This window comes from Pecten maximus, chromosome 7 (assembly GCF_902652985.1).
Source record: "Pecten maximus chromosome 7, xPecMax1.1, whole genome shotgun sequence".
Classification (NCBI taxonomy): Eukaryota; Metazoa; Mollusca; class Bivalvia; order Pectinida; family Pectinidae; genus Pecten; species Pecten maximus.
The window spans coordinates 24,797,713-24,822,779 of record NC_047021.1 but is presented as its reverse complement, the minus strand read 5'-3'; the positions used below and the strand labels follow the sequence as shown (position 1 = coordinate 24,822,779).

The 25,067-nt window shown below is 34.6% G+C and overlaps 1 protein-coding gene across 3 annotated transcripts in view; it reads left to right on the top strand.

The window, feature by feature from the left end:
• The window catches only part of LOC117330336 (pleckstrin homology domain-containing family G member 7-like), a 78,624-nt gene that overhangs the window by 30,972 nt on the left and 22,585 nt on the right, over positions 1-25,067 (top strand). For 2 of the 3 annotated variants that reach the window (XM_033888548.1, XM_033888549.1), the window contains exons 3-4: positions 8,781-8,854; positions 17,472-17,626. In XM_033888548.1, coding sequence (XP_033744439.1) covers positions 8,781-8,854; positions 17,472-17,626 — 229 coding nt within the window. Of the gene's footprint in view, positions 1-6,699; positions 7,272-8,780; positions 8,855-17,471; positions 17,627-25,067 lie in introns of those variants that run through there. The other variant, XM_033888550.1, reaches the window with a different exon arrangement.

Here is a 25,067-nt window from a genome sequence, read left to right as displayed (position 1 = left end):
AAAGATTATGATATAATTTATTATGTCGTTAGTACAGTATAAAGTTTATGATGTAATTCATTATGTTGTTAGTATAGTATAAAGTTTATGATGTAATTTATTATGTCGTTACTACAGTATAAAGTTTATGATATGATTTATTATGTCGTTAGTACAGTATAAAGTTTATGATGTAATTCATTATGTTGTTAGTACAGTATAAAGTTTATGATGTAATTTATTATGTCGTTAGTACAGTATTAAGTTTATGATGTAATTCATTATGTCGTTAGTACAGTATAAAGTTTATGATGTAATTCATTATGTTGTTAGTATAGTATAACGTTTATGATGTAATTTATTATGTCGTTAGTACAGTATAAAGTGTATGATGTAATTTATTATGTCGTTAGTACAGTATAAAGTTTATGATGTAATTCATTATGTCGTTAGTACAGTATGGAGTCCATGATTTAATCTGTTACGTCCCCGGTAAAGTACGGAGTTTATGATTTAATCTGTTACGTCCCGGTGAAGTATGGAGTCCATGATTTAATCTGTTACGTCCCCGGTTAAGTATGGAGTCCATGATTTAATCTGTTACGTCCCCGGTTAAGTATGGAGTCCATGATTTAATCTGTTACGTCCCCGGTTAAGTATGGAGTCCATGATTTAATCTGTTACGTCCCCGGTTAAGTATGGAGCCCATGATTTAATCTGTTACGTCCCCGGTTAAGTATGGAGTCCATGATTTAATCTGTTACGTCCCCGGTTAAGTACGGAGTTTATGATTTAATCTGTTACGTTCCTGGTTTAGTATCGAGTTAATGATATAATTTCTTATGTCTCCCGCTAAATATGGAATCGATGATATAATTAGTTCTGTTCCCGGTAAGGTAAGGAATTAATGACATCATTTGTTCCCTTCTAGTTAAGTATGGGGTTATAGATTTACGTAATTGATGACAAAAAAGGTTTTTCTCTCCGGTGAAGCATTGAGTGAGAAAAAGGTCACCTATCCTTTTTTTAAATATAAGACTACCCGGTGATTGTCGTCAATAAAACAAAAGATATTTACTCTATTGGGACAACGGTTCTTTTTCTCAATTTACTCATCAAACACATATAATTTCCTATAAATCTGCATTTGTTAATAGTTGGTTTAATTGATTTTAAGCTACAGTTTTATTCGCTCATAGGGGCGTTTTATTTTTCCATAAAAGTACTAGTTTATGGATGTGGATAACAGAGACGAGATGGCTGCCTCCACTAATTTATAATTCAATCCCGTTAAAAAACAAGAAACCGTGATTCTGTGAAAGGTTATTGAATCTATCAATGTTAATTTAAGTTATCTAACTCGTATAAAATGTAGAGTACCATTGACACAAAATCAAGATAGTGTTATACATATTCTAAAATCATTGCTTACAGTTCAAATGAGTTCCGACTTCTTTTCATTTGAGATTGATATCAGAGAACAACAAGAAATACCCCTAGTATAATATATCAAGGGAATTATTGGAATGATAATCTCATTTTTTCTGAATAAATATGCTCTGTTCATGACATACATAGTAGCAAATGCTTATATTTGAAAATGCAATCATTTAAATCTTTAAAATATTGTTCACAGCTGATAGGATTTTAAAACTGTTATTTGTCTAAACTGCATGTCACATCTATGCATTTTTCAAATTGTAGAATACATCTGTACAAATACAAGTGGTTGAAACATCAGATACCTATATACCTATTGTTTAAAACTAAGTACCATTGGTATTTTATTGAAATTAATAAGCAATTAAGATTTTTATTAAATTGCAGGTCACATGCTTGTTTTATAAGAATATCATATCTGCATGCTATTTTGATAGGAATCTAAAGTGTTTTCCTATTTGATTGCTAAAATAACGTATTTAAGCAACACGCTGACATAACACGGCAGACACTTGAGACTGTCGATTGATTTTATCGAGGAACTCTTGAAGGCTTAATTCAGAATTTATTGGAATCCTGATAATTTTACAAGCGTTTTCATTTGATTACATTGTGGAGGTACAGCCTCCCCGCACGGCGTCGTCTCCTCGATGACGTTACGGCCATATGAGCAAGGCTTATTTCCTTAGGTTCAATGGATAACAACGATCTCCCTAATTAATGAGTTCCAAACGTCATTTCGTTGCCAGTGGAATTTCCTCTCTGCAGCGTGCCTAATGACATCAGCGGAACACCTGTCGGTGATGGGCAACATGATGTCTCTGTGTCTCATAACGAAAATCCTATTGTGAAATTCGGCGCAGAAAATTGCTGCTGCTGCTGCTGACTCGCTCACTGTGGTGACATTAGTCCGTAGTTGCTGTGTTGTGTTTTAAAGGACAAGACATTACCTTAAGGTGCAATATACAGGGGGAACAACTTGTAAAGAGTGTGACGCTAGAAGTCCAGGAGGACTGGTAAGTCTTGTTTCTTAATATTTACTTAATGGGGAAATATTCTCTACAATAAATACGGTAAATTCTGCTGGATTCATTGATAATTTACCTGTAGGCTTCTAAAGAAAGACAATCTTTGTAGTTCATATATTTCTATCCGAAACACTGTCGAATGCATACCGGGAAAACTGTCACCTCTGACCAAAGAAATATTTTTCGTGTAAAGTTGAAGCATTTGTGAATTGATTAAAGTGGGGAAAATCGAGATTTTCGCTTCATTTTAAATTTGTCCTTTTGTTGTTTCGCAGATACGGCAAATGTTAAACAATGGTGAAAGCTGTTGGGTATACAGTATCTAGCGCCAAATTTCTATGTATTCCACATTTACTGTGAACATATTCGTCTATACATGTATCGGTGTCTTCTCACCTAACAAACATATCCTAGTTTAACTTTTGGTGTAGGAACAATAGAGAACAATATGCACTAATTACAAGTAAGTCTATAGCCTGTTTTGGAGAAGTTATAGACTCTCAGCTTACCTGTGTTACCTATATTACCTGTGCTACATGAAGTTCACAATCTATACGTTATGCTTACCCAACAAAATAGTTATATGGACGAGTAAAATAGCGAGTATGTATTGGGCGCAGAATAAATGGTATTTTTACAGTTGAATAGTTTCTTTAATTTGATATACAGACTAAACGTTCTGATTTATTTAATGCAACACGAGCCTTTGTCAGTACAGGATCCATTCATACAATAACTAGTATTATTATGATATCTGTGACAGTTACAACCAACTTTTTAAACAAGCCTATTGGATTTCTTATATACATCCATCATGGTATACCGGCTTTTAGAATTTCTTACTTTATTATAAATACATCTATATTCGTCCGATGTGGTATACTGACTTTTAGAATTTCTTACTTTGTTAAAAATACATCTATATACGTCCAATGAGGTTTACCAATTTTAAGAATTTCTTACTTTGTTAAAAATAAATCTATATACTTCCCCTAGGTATACCGACTTTTAGAATCTATTACTTTGTTATAATACATCTATTTACGTCCGATGTGGCATACTGACATAATAATATCGTTCTGATATATAGAATTAGGGAAATTTAAAATGTCAGCGGATAAAAATGGTTCAGACGGGATATGTTTTGCAATAGTTTTACATGTTAACAATAAAACACAATTATGTTATTGCGGCGGTTCCGATGAGAGATGGAATTACTATTCGGTTGCTCAGTCGGCTGGGTGGTAGAAACGTGAGCGACATCCTAAAGCATTCATGGAATACGTGTTAACAAACAAACTGCATACACCATATACACATTTTTTTTTATAATTGAAGTCGAGGAAGGATACTGAATTGTAAACAAAACCTTGTTTTAACTCAAAATATGCTATAGCAAAATTTGACCAAAATATACATTTTCATTAAATATATTTAGAATATATATATATTGAAAAGGTATGACCCCAGTTTCATCAACATTATTTTTTTATTGAAGGAAATTTCTTAACAGTGAAAATTTCTTAAGTGCAATAAAAGCTTTCTTTCAGTTAAGTTGTTAGTTTGAGGACTGTCCATAAGTTAGATCAAAATTATGAGAACTGGGCCATGGTCTCCGAAAATGTAAGTGTCTTCTGCTTAATTTACAATACGGATTATGTTTTCTCTTATCCTTGACAGAGATATGCCAGGTTTTCAAACTGAGAACTGGGGAAGTCACCATGGAACAAGCGTCGGATAGGTTAAACGTACTATTGCGCAACATTCTTATTTCCAACAAGCATCATAATGGCAATGATAGAACTATATCATTATTCTTTCTCCATTAACTTCACTTAGAAACCCAGATCTGTAAGATTTTTCCTACAGCCCTTAACGTATCTCACTGATATCTTGTCATTGTGAGCATACCCTGAAACATATAAAAACAAAACAATGAAAAGTAAACACCGACAACCTAAGATTCAGGAGCTACGTACACCATTTAGAAATCGAAAATTCATAATTATGGAATTGAAATCACCGTACTTGTCCTAAAGCTTAATACTGTTCCTTTCTTAAGTGTCAAGTAAAGATACAGTTGAGTGGTTGATGATGAAGAGCATGGGTATTTTATCCGGTAGCTATGATCAATATCTGATATTCAAAGACAATTACAAGTGAAATTGAAGGACCATGCTTACCTACTTTGATAAGCACTTTAAGCATTCTCGTATGAAAACAAAACCATTAAAAAAAATGGTAATCTCAAAAGTAGGAGGAAACGGCTGATGATAAGGACGATCCGTCATTTCCTCAAAAACAATAATGATTATATATAACACGATGTAATATCCCCACAGTCGGCCATGGTGTTTACTCAATTCATACGTTTCGTTCCCTGTAATTTTTATTTGTTTATGAAGCACTCAGTTCCAAGTGGATACATTGTATCCTATTCAAACATGGAAAGAATGTTACACTAATTATTACTGTAGGTTTCGGTATTGGTTTTCCGCCATGACATCTATATTCGATTGTAATTAAATAGAACATCGCCAATGTTCTTGATAAAATCACAACTGTTACTGCCAAATAACGGTCTTCAATTTACAAGTGATAAGTAGAGTTTGTGTATTTTAGGTTGGTGGGTCTATACCATATTAACACATCGTAAAGGCTTGACAGTGTTGATCGATAAACGATTACCATATTATTAATATTAATTAGAATATGTTCAGAATTTTGTCAAAATCTGAGTTAAAGTGGACAGCTATCAATAATTTATATTTCGGGGATAAGGGAGCATCGCATAAATAGGGGCATGTAAACACAATTAGCGGGAGACAGATATTTCCGTTTAAAATGGGAAAAATCAAAAAGGAAAAGGAAAGTGTCTTATTTCAAAGATAGCTCTGTAGCCCTGATAATTTCGGCATATGATCTTTTTGTTTAATAGTATCGTAGTACAATGTTTTATAAACGATTATTTGAGCTATTAATCAAACTAACAGTACACTGTTAAGGAAACCGAATCTTGATTAATTGTCTTTTGTATGAATAGATTCCTTGGTAAAAGGAACTAGACAAGTTTTTATTTTACAGGGCGCCAACAGAGATGCGTTCTATTCAGCTGTGTGATGGACGTCATGATTTCGATTTTTCAGTATCGTGACATTAAATTTTCCCAACGGTAGCATCCCTTCCTCCTTCGCTAATACATTCCACAGACCATATTTTATTCGATATGGAAGGTCTTGAATCAAATATCTTGTTATTGTACAGTTGAGGTTGATGAAGATTATAAGCAATTCTTATGGTCTCCATTATTATAGAAGCCGATATTAGAATGTGATATGGATAGAATGAGGTTTTTTTATGCTCGTCAGCAGCACTCGTATTTAATTTGCCCTACCAGACACAATACAATATATATCCATACATGCGCAAATTGTAGATATTAAGTGTTTACTGCAGAAAGTTTACAAGGTAGAGTTGTGCTATCTTTAACACTTGCAAACTAGTTGCATACTAACCTCAAAAAGCGATCCGATAAGAAATAATCACACATACTCTTAAGAAATAAGAACTACTTTCTAATCAATGATTACCGGTGTTCTTTACTAATTATGTCTCGCGCAATTACAAATTAATTCAAGCATATATATGACGTTTGGAAAACAAAGCCTACTCCACTTGAGATCCTTAAGAGTTGTACACAAGGTGAAGAGATTCCATCAATTTACCGATGTAGAGTAATTACTCGCTTAGACACGAACTAGCAAAGACAGTTGAATATTACTGAGGAAAAATACATATATCACTTACATTTCTTGGAAACACGCTAACATTATTATCTAGCTTTCTTGATTATTGCAAGAGGTTGCTGAAGAGTGTCCGGGGGATATGTTATGCTGTTACTGTGTAAATCTTCCTGTTAGCAGCTGAGGTGATGAATCAAATATTGCTCACCTCGGGCAGCTATGAGGAAATGTCATTACTGTTTAAGTCAGAACAATGGCTACCCATCAAGACTCAGCCGTTTAGATGTACAGGACGTGGGCGACTATCTCCCAGTGACGGATCTACGGGTAACTAGCTGGACATAAAATGCCATATCTTCTGCGATGGCGTTCATCGTTATTTAACGTTCTCGTCATTTCAAGCAGCGTGTATTAAATATTTATAATCTGGTCGACTTGTTGATGTCGCTGACGACAGATGGTGTACTTTCGGTTATGGATGTGGAGTTGGTAGGACGGTCGGGCAGTGAGAGCTTTAAAAAGACATATTGTTTACGTGTTTGACGGACACCGTCTGTCTATGATTACGTTGTATGGTATCAGCGCGTTAAAGTTTACGTATTTGACAGGCTACTTTTCTGTCTGTGATTACATAGTGAGGTTTTAAATTGTTACCTGTTTATCTTACACAGTGGAGATTCATATATTGTTCTTCTGGTAACATGTAAACTTTCTGAGGGTAATAACTTCTCATTGTAAGCACGATTTCCGGCCATCTTGAAGTCGATGATAAGGTAGACATTAATTTGCTTATATATTGATCGGGACTGACTTGGCGATAAAACTAGAATGCATTAACATGATTGAGATTCGCATGCATGTACAAAGACGGGAGCCACTGACGTGACCAAGGATGTAAATTAATGAAAACTCCTTCCGCAATTTCAATTTTAGAAGGATTTTCATATTGGTGCCATGGATTAATTGTGTTAGGTGGCGAATAATTCCTTTTCCCGGAAGGATTTTCTACAGTTCTTTCTGTTCGTCAATAGAGAACAAACCTGTCACCGAGGGATCTATTGCCCTGTATGTAACCACCACGGTATGTCTGGCAGTTCTGAGGTTGATATAAATAGATGTCTGAAGAAGCCTTGTTGCAATCTTGAATATCTTGAAAACGTTTTCGTGATAATTTGAGATGTTAAAAAACCTCATACCCCGGATAACCGTCTTACGATCCATATCACGTGTGGTGTATGTAAATGTGACTTCACCTCTTACAAAAACAATATTTGCCATTACATGTCGTGGGGTAATTGATATTGTCGCTCGTCGGTATATATACCTGTAACATTGCTATCTTAAATTAATCTGACGAGATACTAGGTAGTATATTTCAGTACGGTTTCAATGTAATAAATAATCTATTTATTACGATAGTAAGGTTATAATAGCGAGAATTTGCTATGATAAAAATCATGAGTTAATAAAAGTAACGAGATTTTTGTTTTAGTAACGAGAGTTTGGTTTTAATAACGAGAGAATGGTATCAAATAAATATAGTTTGGTTTTAATAACTAGAGTTTGGTATACTATAACGAGAGTTTGGCTTAAAAAACGACAGTATGGTATAAAATAACGAGAGTTTGTTATAAAATAACGAGAGTTTGGTATAAAATACCGAGAGCTTGGTATAAAATAACGCGGTTTTGGTTTTATTAACGAGAGCTTGGTTTTGACAACTAGAGTTTGGTATAAAATAACGAGAGTTTGGTGTTGATAACGAGATTATGGTATAAAATAACGAGAGTTCAGTAATAGTAAAGATAGTTTGATATCAAATAAAAAGAGTGTGGTTATTATAACGAGAGTTTGATATAATAATTTAACAAGCATTTTTATTAGAATAACGATAATTTGCTTAAAACAACGAGAGTTTGGTCATATTATGAAAATACGATTATAATAACGAGAGTTTTGTATAAGACAATGATAATTTGACTTTAAAAACGAGAGTTGGGTAATAACAATGAAAGTTTGTCATAGATCTGGGAGAGTTTGTGGTACACAATAACGAGAGCGATTTGATAATGACAAATGAGAGAATGGTTATAATAACAATAGTTGGGTTTAAATACCGAGACTCGTCACGATAAAGATATTTTGGTATAAAAGGTTTGGTAAAAAGACTATGGTGTAAAATCACGAGAGTATGGATAGCATAACGATAGTTTGGTTATACTAACGAGAGTTTGGTTATACTAATGAGAGTTTGGTTATACTAACGAGAGTTTGGTTATAATAATGATTGTTTGGTTATACTAATGGGAGTTTGGTTATACTAATGGGAGTTTGGTTATACTAATGAGAGTTTGGTTATACTAACGAGAGTGTGGATAGCATAACGATAGTTTGGTTATACTAACGAGAGTTTGGTTATACTAATGGGAGTTTGGTTATACTAATGGGAGTTTGGTTATAATAATGATTGTTTGGTTATAATAGCGAGTTTGATATATTATTACTGAAGTTTGGTATAAAAAAAACTCCAGTTAGTGAATATATTGGGAAATATCAACTGAAAAATTCACAAATTGCTATATTTTTACAGAATTGTGGTGAATCCGTTTCGATGTCGTCGGACGCTACCCCCAGTAACTCGTGTGACGAATGCGACTCTGATAAGTAAGTATACCCAGTAACTCGTGTGATGAATGTGACTCTGATAAGTAAGTATACCCAGTAACTCGTGTGATGAGTGCGACTCTGATAAGTTAGTATACCCAGTAACACGTGTGATGAGTGCGACTCTGATAAGTAAGTACATTGTATACCCAGTAACTCGTGTGACGAATGCGACTCTGATAAGGAAGTATACCCAGTAACTCGTGTGACCAATATTTGTTACTCTTATAAGTAAGTGCATTGTATACCCAGTAACTCGTGTGATGAATGTGACTCTGATAAGTAAGTATACCCAGTAAATTGTGTGACGAATGCGACTATGATAAGTAAGCACATTGTATACCCAGTAACTCGTGTGACGAATGTGACTCTGATAAGTTAGTACCCCAGTAACTCGTGTGACGAATGTGACTCTGATAAGTAAGTACATTGTATACCCAGTAACTCGTGTGACGAATGCTACTCTGATAAGGAAGTATACCCAGTAACTCTTGTGACGAATGCTACTCTGATAAGGAAGTATACCCAGTAACTCTTGTGACGAATGCTACTCTGATAAGTAAGTACATTGTATACCCAGTAACTCGTGTGGCGAAAGCGACTCTGAAAATTATCTTTATTATAATATAAAAAAATATCAGAATCATGCAACTTTGTTCTTGACAAATGGTAATTATTATTAATAGCTATATAAGTTAGAACGTACTGAGACAAAAGAAGTTCTCGATAAAACCCTTGAGTAGAAATGTGAATTTGATGACGTAACTAATCACCAATCCTATATGTTATCTATACGGTAGACACATTTAGTAACTCCTTATAGAATTAAGCGACGTCGACATAATACCATTCGTGTTTGATCAGGAGGAAGGCTGATCGTTCCCACTAGCAGCCATATGTACAACTCACTAATTTTAAGTGGTTTTTGTGGAAAACCACACAATTACTACTATGTGATTAGCTCTCAACAGCCCTTCCGACGACATAGCATGCCTAATATAGTGTCAGAATTTCCGTGTGCAAACGAGGAAAAGACAAGGTTTCCATCAGTTTTTTTCTTTAAAGTGCACATTAAGTGTTCAGCTAGTTTGACTAAAGGTCATGCGAGATCACTTCTCTAGCTTTATCGCCATTTCTAGGTGATAGTAATTCACGTGCTGAAAGAGTACTGCATTTAACGTACCTTATAACATCTCACTTGTAACCACCGTTCATGTCATTATAATTACCTTTCATACCATATCAATTTGCATCCTCTCAACAGTCTATATCTTGACTATCATCATTTTACATGTCACAATCTCACTTGTTATCTCAATAGTGTTGCATTTCCGCCAGAGGTCAAGTGATCGTATAAATATAGTCTTTGAGCGTTTTAAATTGTTACAAACGTACTCTGCGGATTCTGTGTAAATTACGTTGCTCTGTTTGTACTAAATTGAGGTGTACATTACCCATCGATTCCCTTCTATTTCTGTCTGTTTATGGAGAGTGCCATGGCCAAGCCTTCCGTGATAATTAGCGAGTCGTACTGAGTACTCGTTGCCTAGATTCTGGATTTGTTCCCCCACTCGTTTGATTTACCACCAAAATCCGTTGTGAAGTAGCACATGACAAAATCTAATTTAAGATTGCCGGGGGAAACCTTAAATTAACAGAGTTAAACTAATCGAGTCACAATTTTCATTATAAAAACTTTTTTTCTCAAAGAAAAGACACGTAATATTATCCCTTTTTTGTTATTAAAGTAACTAATTTTATCCAAAAGCTCTGAATCTGAAAATGTAATATCAGATAATTATTTTATATGAGAAAACTCAAGTCTAATTTTAATCACGTTTATCTGTTATCGCATTGTCTTTATCACCAATAGCATTTAAACCAATCATATCTTTATAATTGTCTTCAGCAGAAAAACAATAACAGATTGTACCACCTTATGTTGTGCGACGTGAACTTTGACGGTTTTTGGCGGTCATTAGAGTGGTTTGGTTGTTAACAATCGGTTTTTTTTTCAAGCTGGGTTACTGAACAAACAATCAAGTCTGACATTTCCAGAAGGCCTAAATCGGTCTAAATGTCTCTTTAACTATTACTTTTGTTCATATTTTGACCTCGTTTGATTTATTCAAAACTGTATGCGTTTGCAATAATGTAAGCAATCTATATATTTAGTATTTTCCCAAACAATGAAGCAATTTTAATGATTTTGACACCTTGTTCAATAGCTAATTTGCTTTTCAATTTTAGAATTATCTCAATAAATCTTGTTTCATTAAAAACACAAAAGAAGCGTGCTACATATTTGCATCAAAATAATATTGACCGATGTCCAGGATTTGACCTGGATTCCCGTAGATTATTGGTGCATGGAACTGCGCATGTCGTATGTACACCATGCTTTCTAAGATACACAGATTTATGTTGATCTTTGATATGGCAAGATGTTACTTCGACTATTTTAGAGAACAATGTCTTAGCCATTTAAGGTGATACGATATATTTCGGATAGAGTTGAACTGAAATCGTTACAGGAAGACGGCGCTTGTCATCAAAATCTAAACATCAACCAAATGACCAAATACTACATCATCATTAAATTGTATGTCTATCATCAGTAGTGTACATTTTCTATTTCAAAATGGATCGAACTTAGGCCGCCCATCCGGTTTAATAAAATTCAACATTTTTTTAATTTATCTTACAGATGTTGTCATTCTGAAAACAAACAACAGTTGTTAATTTACTTATTTGAAATATAACTGAAATAAATTATGCATATTTAAAATATGTATCAATTAATATATACAGTTTATGGTAGAAAAAAAATCAAGTAATAGATACAGTTTATGGTAGATAAGAATATAAAACTACATCATTCAGCTGTTTTTTTTTTCCTTTTTTGATGTCAGGAGCAAAATTGTATAAATCTATGAGGTACATTTTGAAAATCAGCCGTAACAATTGCCAAGACATGAAAGATGAAGCGCACTTTTTGCCTGGTCATAATTAATCACTTAAGCACTCTAGATGTGGTTAGTAGAGAAACGGAAATCCTCAGGGAATACAATGATTATCACAAGAACTAAATGTATAGCAATATAAACATACATGTTTTATCCTTCTTTCACTCATAAGTGAAAGGGACGAAAAGAGTTAACATCTAGAAACGACATAGAAATAAAAAAAAAATCGGCCGAAACAATAGTAAAATAAGGCAGAGAAACATGTTTTCCACCTATTCTAACACATTTGGCATATAGAACATAGACTATGTGTATACATCCTAAACCGACTCAGTTATTAAAAAAACAACTACAAAAAAGAAGGATATGTTTCCAACTAGATTTACGTTATTCAAACATTCTTCCCCCCTTCCAGATAACAACGAAACCAGTGTATTTTATGTTCGACCTTTATGATTGGGAGAGGGCCGAGGTCGTAATGGTCTCTAGTGAATAATTAATCAAAGCGTTGGATTGATACATATCTATCAAAATCACAGAAACTTACAGAAATTCTTTTTTACTCGCATTTAAACGACTTAAGTTTCAAAACAAAAAGAATGAAGAAAGTCTGACATGCTTTAATATCCATAGTCTAGATAGTGTAAGGTGTATATAGTTTTGTACTTTTATTTTATGACCCGAGCAAACATGTGTTTGTGTAATATCATCAATTGACCCAATTTAAAACAACACAAAATTGTAAATAATCTTAACTTTGATTTAAAATTCCATGGCATGTGTAATAATAATTAGAACAATAAATGAATTGAAATAAATGCTTACATTAGATATATTCCTGAACCGAAAATAACGTTCTCTTCAAAATCAACAATATTGTTCATTTCTTTAACAATTTGACTCCAGAGAAAACATTTTTCATTGATACATTTTTAGGATATATTGAATATTTTTTCTGATATATCTATCCACTCTGATATGAAAATATTTGATATTGATATAAATATTGCCTTAATACTAATTATAGTCATTTCTAATCAGTTGACCCTCACCTGTTTAAAATTACACTAACTAGACCTTACATATAAGCATATGTGCTTTATAAATAATTCTAAAACGTCAGCATTACTCAGGAATTCTAATAAGTAAGAGACACATTAAAGAAAGACAGATTCATATCCGTCATTGGCAAGTGGCTATGACGGATATAACTAACAGCTGTTAAAAGAAGTTTCGCCGGCTAAAACGAAAAATAATAACTCTGGTTAAGTCGTTAAAGACACGTACATCTTAAACAGTCTTGAAGTTGTATATCACCGTTGATATAAAATCGTCAACAGCAGGTGCCAATGGACCACCATCAAGACAAATAAAGGTCACAATTGTGAACAGAAGATCCCCATGATAATCTCACAACTCACAGCTGTAGATTTAAATGTCTGCGAAAAGTCGTCAAAGGCGCACCTAGCCAGAAATTCTTTAAAACGCAAATCAACTTCGACGTTCACACGCCTAAAACCGGAGCAATTGTATATTGCGTCTGCAGACTTTATACAATTCAATCGTCGCTTTTGCGACATTTGAAAAAAAAACATAAGAAAAACAAATAAGGAAACAAAACATATTTAAAGAAATAACAAAGACACACACAATTTGATGTTGAGTTCTAATCATAATTAATTGCATATAGCTAATGTTTGGAAAATTCATCCACTAATGTCGCGTTGAATTGAACAAAAAAAATCACTTGCTACGTTTCCTATGAGAAGAATGTTTGTGAAAAGAAATCAAAATGTTAAAAACCAATATCAATTATCTAAAAAAAATTAATTAATACTCTTTATTGATAGGGCTATTTGAAACATCTCAGAATGGAGCTAAACATTCGTCGGTCACTACGTACTATATATGTTTGACACACTCGGTTTATGCAGGCAATGTTCATGGTTAACGAATTTCTTTTTCTCAATATATTCTGAGAATGGTAAGTAGTTGCTATTGGAACTAACTTGACTTCTCACTCATGTAACACACTATGTCCGATTTGGCATGTTTGTTTTTAATTTTACCAACAGCTGTATATTAATGAATAGGTTTATGAAATACCAAAAGAAAAAAAAAAGAAAAAAATTATAAAAAATGTCCTTCTTAATTCATGTTTAACTTGATCGGACGTAATTTGTGCTCTAATGCAATATATAACAAAGACTAGAACATGTTATTATCAAATTCAATGATACAAGTCAATAAAATGATAATTAAATGTTACTTAGACTCAGGCTTTATATATAATTCCTATAGCATGAAATACAATATACACAATATAAATTAAAACAAACCAGTTAAAGCGAATGTTCACATGCTATTGGGTTTCATCCCTGGAAGGGAGTGATTAATGTCTGGTGGATAGTTCTAGATTTATTTGATATTTTCAAAGGCTTCACCTAAACACTGGCTGGGGTCATGATAAGTTGTCTTCAGAGAAATGTGGCACTTCAAATGTATCCTGAAATGTTTCGTGACCATTTACAATTTCACTTATTGCTCACAAACTTCGTGTAGTTCTTTTTAATGACGGTCAAGGTAAAGAATCTTGGCATTTTCAAATGGTATTCCATAGAGCCTAGCGCTCTTGTTTGGCGAGTTTCGTGTAAGGAATATAAAGAAATTAGATTCATTCGATACCACCGGCAAATTATGTGCGTGAAGGTCCTTCTGATATGTCATTTGGCGAAAATAGAAATCGTTAGATATCCTGAGCTGTAAGTTACTGTGGATTGGTAAATCGGCCATTCCTGTCCATTATGGCTGACAATTATTTCCTGTCTAACCTGTTGCCAACATCCTGAAGACGAAGGTCATATTTCCTTTACTAGTCTCGCCACTCCGATTAGCTTGCCCCTAACGGCAAAATCCAATGGTTTTCTTGAATAAGACATTGGAACGTAATTGTATTTTGTGAGGCTAACGCATGTGACACTCTCGCTTTCGTTCATGAATTCAATGGAAATGCCTTTGTGTTTTTATTTCATTTTGTCCACGCAGGGTTAAGTGAGTAAAATTGGCGTTTCCAATTCCTGTTCAGAAGCCTGCGCGTGTACGCCGTAGTAACAAACTACATTGTGGACGACTAATAAAAGCCAGATAATGGTTTCATTTTTCGCACCTTAACGAGTAACTAGACTACCACATTGTTGCATTATAAGTATTTTACGTGATGTAAGTGTACATCAAAGATATATGTTGGATAAACGGTAAAGGTTTGCAAGAATAAACCGCCCAGGGCATTGTGATTTCACTGATCAATGTCAAATCGTATGACAATATTAGCAATTTGTATATATTAAGGTATATTGTACAAAGTTCGACACCGGTGTTACAGGGTTGGAGTTAAACTAGAACACACATTCGATCTTTGTTTACACGCTACAGCGGATAGAATCTTCAGAATAATTGAATTTCCGTTTGATGAAATACCTGTTGAGTTTGGTGTCAACATCTTCCAGCCAACAATTGACATACTTGTACTCTTGGGGACTGTGTCCCTCTCCTTTTCTGTTTCTTTTTGTCATGGAAAGCCCTTTAATTTCACTAAGATGAATCGATGATTTTTTGTCTTTAAATAAGTTGACTGTCGATCGTATAAACCCCAGAGAACAGAAAAATCAAGGTCACTACCGACACTCCTACATCAGCCGCTTAAATTGATCTTTACTTGCAACGTAACTAGCAATGATAGCTCATCGCTAAGCTGTATGATAAGCGGACTGATTCCAATGCCCTTTTATGAATTTTCCAATTCTTAACAGTAACACTCTTGCTTCCTACATCTAAGTACGGTCTTTGCATTCGCAATTGACTCGATATGTATGGGCTTGCTTCCTTTTTGCTAGATGTCTACTTTTGTCAAATATACTACGTGTAATACCGCATTTATATCCCCGAAACGAGGTTAAGAGTGTATATTGAAACAGTCTATCTGTTTGTTTGTCTGTAGAACAAAACTGACCAATTTAAGACGAATGTGAAGTTTTTTTACGGAGTTTAAGTTGCCGCTGTAACCAGGTCATTATATACATGTTTGGTGTATCAGCTTTATTTTAACTTGGTCACATGGTGTAACTTATCATGTCCTATAATTTGACACGTCATGTGTTTCCAGAACCGTTACTAAGGAAACATTGATTATAGGAGGGCTCTGATGGTTGAAATTGATATATTGTCTACTGTAGCTGAAAAATGTGTGTGGTTTTGAGGGATGACAGTTAAATGATACTATCTTCCAAAACACTGGATGACTTTTGGTTGCCATGGTAACCAAAAGAAAACCGATGATTAAACGGATGTTTCCAGACTCCAATTGTGAAACAATTACAAGAAAACTACACAGGATTGTAAGGGACCAAATGCAGTTGTCCTTGAAGATTTTGCTTTCCCGTCAATCTAGTTACTATATACATGTATGTCTAAGTATACAGGTCCGTAGTAGTCATGTTGTCCATAGATCTATTTGTTCAATATTAGTCAAAGGGGTGTAAGGACGGTGAAAGAGAAACGATCTATGAGTGTTATATACTAGAATGTTATATAAACTACATTTACATCTTCTTCATTCTTTCAATCTTTATAAACATTTCTATGACTTTAATATCGTTTTTTGATTTCTATGGATCTATTTGGTATGTGATGGGTAGCGGGCGTGTTGAAAAGCCAGTGAATTACAGTTCCAGCCTTATGTTTATCCTCTTCAAATCAATTTTTGTCTTTCTCTTTTCATGGTATTAGATCAGAATTATGTTTTGAAGTATCCAACCTTTATCAATTAAATGATGTAGCTAATACTTTAGTAGATTGAGCTGTTTGTATTTAACTACAATAAATGTGAACTTCACATTAAACCGCTATGTGTACTAGTATGAGTTTACAAAGTAGTTAAACGTACAAAGTTATATTGAAAATCCGTTTATTTACAAATGAACTGAAATTAGCGGTACAATAAAAGCTAAGACAATGATTGATCCCTGTTTTATCATACGAGTACAGATGTATTATCTATTCTCATTTGTAGTAATCACCATAGGGCAACAGACCTTTACCTTGGTCCTATCTGTCCATTTCGACAGTTCCATTTATGTACAGTGTCAATGCTTGTCGTCAGTAAGAATATCAAAACAGAATAACGTTTAGGGTTAGGGGGACACCTGCAACTTTTGTACATATCTACCACACACGTTTTTTCCGTTTTCCTGCATCGATACCTCTGCCCCTGCATTGTAACCGCACCCCTTGCCTTGACAACCCCCACTCACCCACTGCAATTCAATCCGCTTTTGTCTTATCCTCCTCGATAGTCAACTCCAACACTTTTCCGGCTGTCATACAACACATTTTCTTCAAATAGAAATCAGTTGATATATTTTTGCATAGAAAGACTTTAAGAACATTTAGCATACTGATAACATCATTAACACCTCACATATTTGCCATTTGGGTATATGACAGTACCGATGTGTACTCTTTTTTTCTAATGCGCAAATATAAATAAAATCATAGCGATACATCCACATGGAATGTTTTGATGTCTTCTTTTCTTATTTAAGGTTATATTTAATCTATTATAACCATATAAAACTATTTTGCATTGATTATAGAGCTGCAAGGTTCCGTTCTCGACGTCGAAGTTCCATTGACCTGGAGACGAAGACTTACCAACGTGACCAGATACTCAGGGACAAGAGGAAGAGACTTATCAAGCGGAATACTATCGCTGACTTCTACAGATCCAGAGAATCTCCCTCGTCCGACGGTATGTTTAGCCTGTCTAAGACCCTACAATCTCTCCGTATTTGACTATTAGATTTTACTTTATAGTACGTTGCTGACAGCGTGTGTTAATCCACTGATGGCAATGCTGTTATTACGATTTTATTATTTTTTCCAAAACTAAAAACAATACCGCAGTGACTGGTTATGATATAATCAATTTATTTTAATTGGCCCAGTATTTTTACACAAACTTTATACAAAAAACAAACACAATAAATTAAACCTGTATGCAAATGCATAGAGCACTATATATTGTATTCACAATAATGGTAGTACAAGCATAAAATGTCATTGAGATGTAGTTTGGACTTAACTGCTTTATTCTGAAGCCGCTAGACGCTAAAATTCTATCTTTGGCCGCTAGTAGACCGTTACCTTGTGTCATAATTCTTCTTCTTTTTTTCTGTTTTTCATTTTTGTTCGCAAGCAACACGTCTACGACCATGGTGCGGTACCTGCATACATCGACTATTTATTTTATGTTGCTTAAAACCTAGACAGGTCCTGACTTTAGGTCTCAAATTTCCTGATCTATGACGTCATACTGACAATCTATTTCGGTATCCAATAACTATGTGTCAGCAAAGCGTCGGCAAAAGTTTTTCTTCAGTTCACTGTCAGTAATTATGTTTCAGAAAAAAACGCAAGGAAACATCACGGTTAAGCTTTCTTGCAGACCATTGGTCTGTCATCTACTTATATGTAAGCCGAATCAGTCCGCGTGCTGTCCACACACAACTGGGAAAACATATTGCCAACAGTTTCACATCTATAGCGGAGAGTAAAGCTTGAGAGATATCCGTGTTATTCACCAGTTTTTTGACGCATATTATCGACTCAATAACCAATCGGGTTTTATATAGGGACGTTTAATATTTATCATTAATCATAATTACAATGTTGTGTATATCCGGTTCTCAGGTGCTCGTGGACCTTAATATATCTCGTTACGTGCATGCGTTTCGTTTTTGCGTTGTTTGTGACCGTAACTTGCCTTCAATGTTCAATTATGATGGCGATAAAGCAGAATTTATAGATGAATAGACGCCATGCCCCTCCTTAAGCTTAGGCAGATGACGTCATGTTACCATATACGCCAAGAACCGTTTTAGAAACAACAGATACTAATTAGCATAGTTTAAAAATATCACAGCTACAACTAATGAAATACCCAACCCTTCAAATAATACGTTTAAACAATATAATTGATTAATACGTGTAAACGATCCCTAAATGTTGCTTTAACGATCACAACATAATTCTAGAACTCCATGCGTCATGCAGTTACAGGATTGCATTGTTAGCTTTGAATTGTTAAAGACATCCATTAAACGGCGTTCTTAGACAGTCTTTTTATCATTGAAAGTAAAATCAAAGAATAGTGAAAAATGACATTTCGATCACAAAACAGACAGCAAGAACATAAGAAGGATACCGGCAAATCACAAAGAGTAACATTGAACTACGGCAAAGTTAAGAAGAAAAAACATAGTCAGATAGAGTAAATGGGGTAAAGCTTTACTCGGACAAAGTGGTTACAGATTTACTAAGATAATGTAAACGAGATAACATATGATACGGTAAAAGAGCAGAAATCCCAGTTTTGCTCTTATTGTTTCCTGGGCAACAATCGCCATTGGAGCATATTGATTCATATCAATAATATGTTCTCTGAGGGTACATGCATTGAAAGAAAACAGAAACATCGACTCACACTAATATTTTTATAAGTATTATGAATATCTGCAGTATTCATGTTTCAAAAACCGACATAGTAACAAAAACAAAATTCAAACTCAAAATTGACAAAACGAGGACAAAAGAAACTTAAATATTACAACAGAATTGTCCATACAACAAAGCAATTCAACTATTTAGATAATACTATTTCTGTGCGATATAAACAAACGAATATATATGAACAAACTGCCCTGTTAATATATGTGGGTAAATAGGCGTTGATATTACTCAATCACATAGAATTTGTACTCACAGTCTTACTTAACTAGTATTGTTTTACTCATAATCTCAATTATGATTCTAAGGGTACGTGTGAAAAACATGAGTTTTCCATCAAAATTTATTTGTATTATTCTTACTGCATCTGAGAAGTAGCAAACTTAAAATGTAAACATATTTCACTAAATAAGATAGTTTATTGGGGAAAACAGAGAATATCGACATGATAATGAAACCGTAATACAAACTCAAAATCGATAAAACGATAGGAAATATGAACGGATACGTTTCTTGAAGAGCCCTGAAAAAGAACGCGGAGAAAAGGACATTGTGTTACAGAAGGCAACATGTAAGCGTCGTCGAACACGTCTAAATTCATGTCCCGCAAGGAAATAGAAAACTGCCAAATAATATCATGACGTCAGCCACAAAACTATTCCATGTTTGTCTCTAAGCAATGTGCGGTTTGATGGGTTTTCCAATAGTCTGTTTGAGTATCCGTCAGTCCGGAATGACTGTGGTAGCTTTGTCTTGAATAAGTCTGTGCTGTTTGCAGTGTCTTTGTGGCTATATGGCTCAATCCTCTTATGGCAAAATCTGCCAATGTCATCGCAGCGTGGGTAGCAATAGGAACTGCATTCTTTCCTGCCTCCTCAGCCGTCGTTATTCCCGCGTGATTTTTCTTTACAACTCGGCTTCATTGGTGCGGGACTTAACGGTGCGTCGCCAGCTGTTATGAACCGAGACTGATGCTTCAAGATCAATGTCATATGTATGTGACTAGCACCGCTGCAGGAATTGCCGGTATATGCCAGACTGTTTAACCAACCGTCTTAGGGATCCAATCAGGATTTTTTTCGGTGTATTCCCTTAGCCATGGTCTCAGGCGAGACAATCACTAGGCAGTGGTGATGTTTAGCTGGGAGTCTGATTTGATGTAAACGTTCATATTTAGCGGTTATCTTATTTTAGGTTTTTTTTCGCGCTGAAAGCGTCCCGCTAAATTATGATATCGCTTATTGTTGTTTGGTTTCAAAGGTAATCATTGTTAGTGCGCTATTTCCTCATTCCGCGTTAGCACCCTTACATTACTCAATAATGTGTAGTTAAGTATCTAAATATGGGTTTATATTTCGTGTAGTTAATTGTTGTTGGGTAGCTAACTGAAGCGTTTCGTAAAACAAAGAAACGCACAAATTTCCAGGCAAGTATTCCGAAACGAATTCAAGAAATGAATTATGGCGACAAAACAACGAAACGATCAAACTGGACACACGCAGGATTCATTTTTTTCGGAGGTGGTGCTAGCAGGCTTAAGTGAGCAGCAGAAGATTCTTTGTCATTTCATAGGTGATGTTTCAGCGTCAGCAGAAGCGCGCGGGGGGGGGGGGGGGGGGGGGGGGGTTCTATTGATCAGTAAATTTATACTTGAGTTCAATATCAGGCATCAGTAGAAACGAGCTTCTCTGGCCAGCGGAGTGATGGAACACGCCATTGCAAAACATTAACGTGGAATTGTGGGGATATAATACAACTTATTTGAATTTCATTTGAACTCACAAAAGCTAGAATATGCTTTTTTTATTCCAAGTCTGCGAAATATGTAATCTTTAAAATCCCACTCCAAGCACACGTTGTAACACTCTGCTTTAACCTATTCTAACACTTAGATTTCGATAGTCATCAATGTGGAGAGCAATTAAGAAATAAATTTACATTTTTTGTAGGTTAAAATGTTTCCACAAGGGGATCGATCAGATTTTTTTTTTTTTTCCATTTATTAAAACAAAAAATAGAAATTCATTTTGAAACATGTTTCCAGTAGAGACATACATTGAAGGATTCTTTAATTATACGTTATATTCTTATTCATAAATATTAATTACTAGAGTATCAAACTTTTAACTAGTGTAAGAATTGTATTTATTCCAACACAAGTAAACCTGCTGTAAGACTCCGCCATATTATATTGTCTAGAACGATTTTCTTTTGTTAATATACCATTGTAAAATAGTCAATCAAACCGCTTTGATCCGGAATCTAGGTATTCTGTAATCCTGAAAGACGTACTATATTGATGAAAGTTTACATAAGATAAAAAAATAACAGACAAGCCAATTGGTAACTTGTATTTGTCGAACACTATTTTGTTTTCTTCCTACAAATATGTTAAACTTGAAGCCCCTCGTACATATCCCTATATATTTCTCATGTTTAACTTGTGATGCAGCCCCTCTCAAATTAAATGTTCATATCCTGTATAAAATTATCATGTAAAACTTGTGATCAAGCCCCTTTCTTACCTTATGTACATATCCTTGTGTAATTCGCTGAATTTTCTTATATTGGAGTCAACGAATATGAAATAACATGTTCAGTGACAAAACTGCATAAATGAAAATGTATAAATGTACAGAGATAGCTGGTCTTTCGTATCGGAATATGCACCACTCATATTTTTGGTTAACTATTATGCAACTTCAGAAAAAAAATCAATTCAGTAAATGCTTATCTATCTTTAAGTTCTTTTCTCAAGTACAAATATCTTGATCAAGAACATATTTAAGTCAAATATTTGACTTCTGAGTGCCTAGTACTGCTCAGTAACTTCTATCAGTACTGAGCTCACTATCCTATTCATTAGGTCCTACACCTAGTACTGCTCAGTAACTTCTGTCAGTACTGATCTCACAATAGGTCCTACACCTAGTACTGCTCAGTAACTTCTGTCAGTACTGATCTCACTATCCTATACAATAGGTCCTACACCTAGTACTGCTCAGTAACTTCTGTCAGTACTGATCTCACTATCCTATACAATAGGTCCTACACCTAGTACTGCTCAGTAGCTTCTGTCAGTACTGATCTCACTAACCTATACAATAGGTCCTACACCTAGTACTGATCTCACTAACCTATACAATAGGTCCTACACCTAGTACTGCTCAGTAACTTCTGTCAGTACTGATCTCACTAACCTATACAGTAGGTCCTACACCTAGTACTGCTCAGTAACTTCTGTCAGTACTGATCTCACTATCCTATACAATAGGTCCTACACCTAGTACTGTTCAGTAACTTCTGTCATGATATGTCATGTACATGAGCAGATGAAACAAATTAGTAAAACACTCTTTTGTGTTTAACAAAATCCTCTTCTGGAGTGAGGAATATCCCAATAGGAATGCATCCCTGATTTAATTGTTCTTAGAATGTCGGTAAGAAGTTTGGATAAAGGCTGAAAAGATTCAAAGATGATAATTCAATTCGCCCTTGCGTTAGAAGATTTGAAGTAATTTTCACACGGGTGACACAATTTAAACCGATGTCCAGAAGAAATGTTGACTTGGTTACACTGCGTGAAGTGACGGGTGGTAACGTTTTTAGAACAAAACCGTGTGTGAAATAATTCATATGAGGTAAAATTAGATAAATAATGATTTTCTTATCTAATCTGATCACATCTGTGGAGTGTGGGAGACATGCATCCTAATCCTATTACAATGGCTGGGTATTCCTTCCTTCAGCAGAAGGACACTTTAGATAACACCGTCTAGGTCGTGAAACACACCTACATGGCTGTATCAGATAAATACGTCTCTAACAAAGGAAATTAAAACATATGGCACAGGATACCCGTGGCACCTCAAATTATATCTTTTACTACTTTCTAGGCCTAGTTTTGATTTCTGTGATATCCTTTTAGTCGCTAGCATCACTAATGAGTCTTCGAAGGGGAACCAGCTCTTGGATGCAGGTTTTTTTGTTCTGATACTATCTTCACTCGGTATATACAATGTATATTATTGTAAAGATCACTTTTAAATAAATAATGGTATCCATATGCATGTTTTAGTACAATACTACGATTCTCTAAGGACCATGTATTCCATGTCAGTGTGTTGGTGGTATAGCATAACCGAGAAAGGTAGGGCTGAACCCAGGGTTCCCCTGGTAGCCTATTTATCTTTTGGGGTGTGTGTTGGGGAGGATGGGGGTGGGGGGAGGGTTAAACAGAGAAAGCACCTTCGTCGCAGTACTTAACCATCTTCAGAAGTGTTACTCTCCTAACATATGATTATATAACAACATGATAGTAATGACGTAGAAACAAAACACAAAGTATAATTCCATGAATCTTTTATCTAATTCACGAAATGATGCGCTCTCCAAAGTATCGATTACGTCAGACTTCACATCTAACAAAAAAAAGGGTAGGAAAGGCCTAAAAATAAAGTAGGTCCGGACTGCATCCTGGTAACAAACAAGTCGAATGTGATTGTCCTGGGACTAAACTTAATACCTAATCGATTCTTAGTAATGGAAACAAATGTGAATATGACAAAATATGAAAATCAGTTAAAATAGTTAGTATGGTGCTTGGTGTAATGTCGTCCCGATAAATTTTATATTTTAGCATCATTGGTTCAATCCTGACATTTCAATAGAATGTAAATAATTAATCTCATCGTAGATTCGCCAGTGCCATATGAACTGTTGAACAAAACGTTGATACAGAAATAACATGAAATATGTTTTAAAACTCCATTGGTGGTGAAATCAGATGGTAGACAGACAACCTTTCCAGTACACGGTGTGTTTGTTAGTTTCCGTGAAAAGATATTTTAGCAAAAATGTACTTCTATTCAAAGTCTCAAATTTTGTAACTGAACTTGGTTTCGTTATTATATGAAAGTCTGAAATGAAGATTATCAACGTATTCCAGATTTATCGCTAGACATGCATATGATATATTTCATCAAATAGAAATAAGTATATAGACCAGAACTATATGTAATATATCATTCAAAACAACAACTAACTCCTCGTAGCGTGCTACTTATTTTTATTGTTTTCTTTACAATTTACAATAAAACCAGTCGAAATTGCCAAACACTCCCCGTATCTTTTGCATACTGTTCTTAAATGAAGCATCCCTGTATCCCCACATATTGCTTTATACATTTCACAGTTTATTCGATACTCAATGTTATATTAATTTTTCATTATTGTCGACTACTGAAATACAAATCACAGTACAAGTTTGGTATATATCCCTGTTTAATAGATACATCCTCGTTAATGTGACGTTTTTCTTTGTGAATATTTTGAAAATAGTTTTCATGTAGTTTGACGCTTAATTTGTGATTCGTTTGGTATTTTGTAAAATGTCTTGAGTAAATATGTATTTTGTGCATACTTTGCGAAAGTCCGTCTAATTGGTAGGGTGATCGGATACAAAGAAAAAAAATTGTAGGAGATCACTATGATAAAATGCTCATACTGCATAATGGTTCCTCTCACCTATTCAGAAATCATGCGTTGAACTAGCAACATCAGTAACATTTAAGAGTCTCGAACTTATCAAGTACATGGGTCGTTACTAAGGTTGATTTATCACGACATCAATATAATTCAGGTTACTTCTCGTTGATGTGTTTCGTGTATCACAATTGATTATT